This window comes from Beta vulgaris, chromosome 8, assembly GCF_026745355.1.
Source record: "Beta vulgaris subsp. vulgaris cultivar EL10 chromosome 8, EL10.2, whole genome shotgun sequence".
NCBI classification, from domain to species: Eukaryota; Viridiplantae; Streptophyta; class Magnoliopsida; order Caryophyllales; family Amaranthaceae; genus Beta; species Beta vulgaris.
This window is the reverse complement of record NC_079209.1, coordinates 8,490,062-8,497,508: the sequence shown is the minus strand read 5'-3', so window position 1 is coordinate 8,497,508 and position 7,447 is coordinate 8,490,062. Positions and strand designations below refer to the sequence as shown.

The 7,447-nt window shown below is 36.1% G+C and overlaps 1 protein-coding gene across 1 annotated transcript; it reads right to left on the bottom strand.

The window, feature by feature from the left end:
• Window positions 1–390: 390 nt before the first annotated feature.
• Window positions 391–5,250, bottom strand: LOC104900939 (plant UBX domain-containing protein 4). Its single transcript, XM_010688470.4, has 4 exons — window positions 4,910–5,250; window positions 1,593–1,878; window positions 1,380–1,475; window positions 391–987 (listed from the first exon to the last, which is right to left on the bottom strand). Exons 1-4 carry the CDS (start codon window positions 5,068–5,070, stop codon window positions 610–612), a joined length of 921 nt encoding a protein of 306 aa, XP_010686772.1. The 5' UTR covers window positions 5,071–5,250; the 3' UTR covers window positions 391–609.
• Between the last annotated feature and the right edge of the window lie 2,197 nt (window positions 5,251–7,447).

Sequence of the window (7,447 nt, the reverse complement as noted above, 5' to 3'; positions counted from 1 at the left end):
TGGGCTCATGTAATACTCCCTCCGTCCTCTATTAGTTTACCTCTTTTTTTTTGCATAGAGTTTTAGGAGGAATAGTATTGTGGGGCATACAAAGAGAGAAAAAAAGATTATTCATACTTAAAGTTGAATATATGTGTGATAAAAAGTTTATGGTCCCATTCCAAAAATAACAAAAAAAGGAATAGGGGTAAACTAATAAGGGACACCCTTAAAAGGAATAGGGGTAAACTAATAGAGGACGGAGGGAGTATTTGGCACTTGCAGAACATTTGGAAACTAAATTCTTTGCACTAGTCGAGTTGCTTAAGATCATTGTTTTCTCCCCTTTATTAGGGACACTAAAGCAGTTTACAGCTGTTTGATACTATGAGCAATAGCAGACTAAAAACATCAGGAAAGATTAAAAAAAATGCATTGACAATTACCAGCTCTAGATTGTCACTATAACCATATACTCATTAGTTCTCACACAAAAGACTCTTCACTCACTTCTTCTATATGGATGATTCAGCAATTCACCCAAAAGTGAAGTGCCAAAAAAAAAACGCCAGGTATGTTCACATATGGCATAATATATCTTCATTTGGAAACATTTTAGCTATCTTTAGCCTATAGTTTCTGCATAACAACTGAATTAGCAAGGCCAGCCTGCTCGATTGTCTGGCTCAGATCATTGAGCGGCTTGGGAGGAAACCCGACAGCCTGAAGCTGGTAAGTTCTACTTCCTCCAGGCCGTGAAGCGTCGATGAAGGCACGGATATCATTAATTGTGTGATGGTAGTTAAAATGAGCCACCATTCGGGTCCCATCTGCTAACCTGAGCTGAATGGGAGTTGATGGTTGGTTCTGATCCACAATCAAGCCAGCAGAAGGGGCTGGGGCAGACGTGAAAGGAGCAGAGACAGCAGCAGCAGTTTGCTCAGAGGAAGTGCTGCCGCCAAGGGTTCTACCAACACCTTGAAATGGAACCGTGTGCTTCTCCGGTTCCTGCAAGTAAAAAAATGAAAATGAAAAGAGTGGATAACATACATCAGATAGTTAGGAAATGCCTGTTGCCTGGTGGTGGAAAAAATGGCCAATGACATTGTTTTACACAAACCCTGAAGCAACTTCAACCATGTTCTCTTCACCTGATTTTATCTTAGCCGAATTATTTTTATTGATTCAAAAACTGATTTTATGCTTCAGTGTTGCATTTGTTCAATAAAATTGATTCCAACTGAATAAAACAAATCTTATTGATTAAAATTAAGATCCACCGATTATATAAAATTTTCACTTATTCAAACTTTTTTCTACTAAATAATAGTAGTATTTATTAGTTCAGTTGAAGAGAACAAGACCTTGGTGAAAGAAATAAGGTTTGTAGAAGCACTCACAGGACAGTTTCCATCCCTTCTGGTGAGATTGACAGACACTGAAGACCTGTGATCAGCAGGTTCAAGCTCTTTCGGGCACTCAGATTTTCTGATGCTCTGCATTAGGGTACAGCATACTGTAAGTTAAGTATCAAAAGAACAAAACACCAGGATCTTTGGTCCTTGCTTAATTCAAGCATGTATTTGACTTGGCAACTGAATCTGATTCTGTACCTCTAAAAAAGATGCATTTTCAGGGTCATCCATACTCCGAAGTGGACCATCATTTACGGTGAATCCATTCTGCCAGAAAACGATGTTGTGAACAACCGCCTCCGGTGGCTGGGAGGCTGCAGCTACTGCCTCTCCAGAAGCAAGCGTTCTTCCAGTACCAGTGAAGCTTCTTGAGCCAGAAGGGTGCAGGTTCTCAAGAGGCCCTTCAACAGCACCTACTTGCCTCGCTTGGTTAAAGATCTCATCCACATCATTAGTTTTGGATGGGCCTTGGACCAGCATTCCACTGAAAATGTGCAATTTCAAGCATTTAGCAAAATTCATGCAACCTCTCCAGATGAAAGGATTTACACACAGACCTCGTTGCAAACACAACATCAATCAAATCCACGGTTCTAATAAGTGATGCGTGATCGACAAGACTAAAGCTAGAAAGGAGGGGGGGGGGGAACAGCCCAGCTCATCAATTGGGCGAAAAAGCACTTTCCATCACTGTCTCCAAGGTAACCAACCAATAATCATCACAGATAACAGACCAGCAGAGCTAGCTCACTCGTATCAAAAGTATGTGCACACCATCTTTCGCTAATTGATGCTCCGATATTCGTACTATCAAGCCCTTTCTTTGCTACTCTTTTGGGGTCCGAAAACATACAATTATAGTTGCAAACTATTTTCAGCAAAAGTATTTCTAGTTCCATATATATCTTTCAAATCGTTGATCATCACATTTTATATTAGCAGTCAAAGACGAGGCATGTATAAGTGACAAATAATTTGTGCACAGATCTCAGGAGTTTATTCTAGATATGCAAATTAGTTGCCTGTTACTCTGTTAGTATCATAGATGTCTGAAAGTTGTTTTCCTCTCCTAAATCATATTCAGGTTGTCTCTAGCGTTTGTTTAGTGACTCCTGTCAACACGAGGTATTAAGTACTAACAACCTATTTGGTAGGCAGTAAAATGATGGTATGATAATGTATTCTAGTGTGATTTTGTATGAAAAACCCCATGCTTGTGTCCAGGTTAATGAAACTCCATTTCAAAACATGGGATGAAATATTGAGAAGAAAGAGATGTTTGTAGTGGCCAAGCATTATTATGGATATTGACATAGAGCATCTTTTACAAAATTACACTCAAATTTGTTACTATTTTGGTCATCTATTACCACCCACCAAACTGATCGTAAGAGTTACGGATCTATACATAAATCTAAACATGGTCCATCTAAGTATCTAACATACCTTGAACATTTTACATGTCATCTAAGTTAGGGATATAAGGACATTCCTGAATCCTGACATCTTGTAGTATAATCCTGAATAAATGAACTAGCTCGTTGGAGGAAGCCAAGATCCATAGGTAAGCTCTATTTGGTAGTATACCTCATAAGTTAACACTTAGCTGAAGCTATAATTGATGAAAAGGTGGAATACAAGTAGATTGAAGTAAAAATCAGATAGCATATCTCGATATATATTTCTGTTTATCTACAACCACAAGACTTACGACTTACCCTGTCCTGATACAGCGCAGCAGATGCAGTCAACTCAAGAAAGAACAAATATCAGAAATTAAATGAAAAGTGAATATATGATCAAATCTCCAAATGGAAGAAATGCTCACCATGGCATACATGAAACTTCAAATAAAGCTAATACTCTTGTGGTATAATCCATTTTCTTTCTCTGACTCCTGTCCCCAACTCTCTCTTTCCCTCACCAAAGACACTGTCATTATGTGGTAAGAGATCAATTCTCATCACCGGCTTCACAAACTCTTTGAACTCCAGCACACAAGCTTATAACTCCCATGGCCCATGCATTTGACAACAATGAGGATTCATTTGACAGCCAGCTTACTAATCAAATACAATACCCCACACCTTATACATGGATTAAAGTTTTGGCAAGCCAAAGAGCAATTAATAACTTGAGATATAGAGGGAGTTGACACAAGTCACAAAATATCTATTGTCCCCGAGCCAATTTTCCAATTTTCATTCCAAATATCCGGTACAATGCCTTTGCATGTCTGGTTAGTAGCTAGCAAAGGAATAATGACTTATTTAAGGGAGACACTCCTATTCATATATCTTAAAGAAAGTATCATTAGCTACGGAGAAAACATTTCCCAATCATCATATGCCGAGAATAAACATGCTACTAGAAATATTATGACTACCCGTCAATAGATTGACTTCCCTCAAACATTCATGTTAGCACCACCCAAATGCATAATCAATATTCCACCCACATTATTAAACAACTCATCATCATAAACAATCATCCCAATCGTCACCACCATCAGATCTCAAAATTAATGATCTTTCATCCATTTCAATCCCCAAGTTTCTCTGGTATTAGACTGCTAATTAGCACTCCCTATCCGCAGAAAAATGTTTAATTTTCCACACTTAGTAAGCTAGTCCACAAACTTTATTATTAATTGTCACATATTTCCAATAATCGACAATGACAACAAAGATGTTGCCATATCAAAAAAATATGAACTCATGACGAGCAGCACTTAATAACATCCGACTACTCGAAACCCCGAGAAAAAGATCTTTTAACATGTGCTGTAAAAGTCAAGCATATAGGAAAGGAGACCCTCTTGATCAGTCACTCGACTGTATATACCACAACTATTCGAAAACAAGTCCTTCTATGCAGCAGCAAAGAAAGGTCAGTTCTAAACACAAACAGGCATTGAATATCAGAAATCCAATTAGTTAACAAAATATCCGGAAAAGGCTTATTTCAAACAATTAAGTACAGAAAAAAAATCCCAATTATTAACAAAAATTAAAAAGTTCCACACAAAATTAACAAGGGCAGCTCTTAGAGCCTTAGAGGTCTGAAATCAAACAAAAACATATCAAAAATTTCAGCTTGACAGCAACTTTCACAGGGAAGATGAGCATAGATGCCACAATTTCTTAAAACTAAGTACATTCAACTATAGAATATCACAATCAAATCATAAAAATTACAATCTCACATAAAATCAACAAAAAGAGAAGATCTTCAAAACAAACAAGCACAAAAAGAAAAAACTAAATTATATCACAAATCAAACAAAAAACACAAAATACTTAAACCACCCAAAATCAAACAAAAACACACTCCTACAAAAAAAAAACCTAACAACACAAAAATTGCACAAAAAACCATCAAACCAAAACAAGGGCAATTCTTTTTTACCCCAAATTACACTATAAATCATCCAAAATCTACTACTATCAACAAATTATCAACTGGGTACAAATAGAAAAAAACAACAATAAAACGAAAAATCAAGAAGATGAAACCTTTTCTCTCCACCAGTGTAATACTCTTGAGGTGCGTTATCAGAGTCACTATCAGAGTCAGGACTTGAGCGGCGATTCAAGTCGGCGAGGGTTCGAATCCCACCAGCCGGACGACTTCCAGCGCTAGTAGATCTCACAGGTTTCTTATCTTTCGAAGCCATCAAAGCTCTAATTTTTTTCTTTCTTTTTTTGGGTCCCAAAAATTATTTTTGCAAAATTTTCCAAAGAACTGTGGTATGTGAGTTGTGGGAGGAGAGAGAAAGGTTTGTTTGTTTGTGAGTTTTTTGTGGGGGTTTGGGTCAATGCAAATAGTAGGAAGTAGGAACTCGTTGGAAAAGAAACGAAAAGATTAGACTGTAATTTTTATAGTAGATGCTTGATTTGATTAAATTATTTGTTTGGATTGGGCCACAAATAAAATTATTTGTTTTTTTTTTTTGGATTGGGGGTAATTTAATAAAAATATTCCTTGAATTGTGGAATGGACCCCATGGTATGGAAATTAAAATATGAAATGTTTGTACTCATGTTGGTGAGAATACTAACAGGGTTTTGTGTTAATCATACAACAAATCATTGTCCTACTTTGTCATTTTTTTTAATTTTTTTTTTATGATTGGGAGGACAAAAGTGGACTAGTTTTTATTTAGTTGTCATAATTTTTAATTTTATATTGGTTGGTGTGTAATTTTAACTGTTAATAATGTAGAAGTTAAAGTGAAACAACTGAATATGAACAGAGGGAGTTATTTGTATATTGTGCATCAAAGAGTAAGGAGAATTCACGTCTTTAGTGATTTATTGCTAGTTACTCCCTCCGTCTTTTATTAGTTTACCCCTTTCTTTGGGGCACATTTGTCGAGATACTAATTTGAACCTTAATATCTCTAATTTTCGATAAGCAAAAATTACAAAAAGTTGATATTTGGATAATACACATTGAGACGAATCCAACAAGATCTCACATGATTATATTTTTCCTTAAATACAAATTACAAAAGATAGTCAAAGTCATGTATGTGAATAGTGTCAAAAGTCAAAAGGGGTAAATTAATAAAAGACGGAGGGAGTATTTAAGTGAGTCTATACGTGTTCTATATAAGGAGCATCTTACACAATTTCATTTGCAATGTCCAAAACTCAAATTTATGTACTCCCACATACATGATATGAGGATATTAATTACTATGTGATTACAGTGTAGTGCTTGATTTGCAACTACTATGTTAGAAGAGGTGCCACCTAAAAACATGGATGTCATTAACATCATCTGCGCCGAGATTATGGTTCTAGTGGAGGAACAAAAATTGACACAATACCTCTTATAAGACAACCCGAGGTAGCCAAGTACAGAGTGTGATCTCACTTACAAGATGATAGGTAAGTTTGTTGTTGACAATTCTGTCTGGGGTGCAACTTGTGCGTGTGGATAGGCAAAACTGTGGATTTGCAGCTCATGAATGTCTTGCTAGGCCCGATCGTTCTATTGTAATTCGTAACTACTAAAATAAATATTAATGACGGGAATTATGATCGACTTTCTCAAATGACCTATGCTTTTGAAGCTAGAGGTGTTTCATTTTTTAAATGATTTTTGGAACGTGTAATTATTTACGCACGCGATTTAACACAACTTATGTTGTTGAGTGCAACACTAAAACTTCATGATGGTCATTTGAATGATGCGAGTGACATTCTTGAAATAGTTCTTATTGATTATTTTTAGACCATGAAAAAGTTTAGTACTTTGTTATTGAGATGGAAGTGGCTAGAGAGTGAGCAAGGTGAACCTCGAAGTTACCAATGATTCTTACCAAATTGAGAGATTTCCTTATTGATTATTTTTTGACCATGAAGAAGTTTATTACTTTGCTATTGAGATGAAAGTGGCTAGAGAGTGAGCAAGGTTAACCTCGAGGTTACCAATGATTCTTACCAAGTTGGGAGATTTCGTGATAATATAAGTTGGATACAATCAGGTTGCTTCAGCAAAACTACATAGATAATCGAAAGCCCTACAAATGCTATGGAAATCTACAATTTTGGTCTCACGAAATGTCCAAACTCTTTTCATTTGCGGTCGATCTTGGAGGCATTTATATGGAGCTAGAACACCACTTTCCTTTTCTTTTTTAATAAAGGTAAATTCTACATGGTAGTCCCCAACTTTTAAGTTTTCTACATGTTTGCACTTTTTTAAAATTTTTATACCTAGTAGCCTCGAACATCTATTAATATTAATTATGTATCCTATTTAATGAAGTCTATTAAGTTGTCGTTAGTTTTGACATTTATTAGTCTAGCACGTAAACCAAGACGGGTTTCGATACGCAATACGTTTTGATTATTTTTTGACAATTTGACCTCTAATCGAACCCTCAAGAGCAAAATTGCACCCTAAGCTCTAGGCTGAACAGTTTTTCTAGCAATACAATCAAGAAGTTTTTGAAACGTAAATTGAGACAGTTTCCAACACGAAAATCGAGGAATATTTGGTAATTTTTTGTCAATTCTGGGCTCAAATTGAGCCCTTAAGAG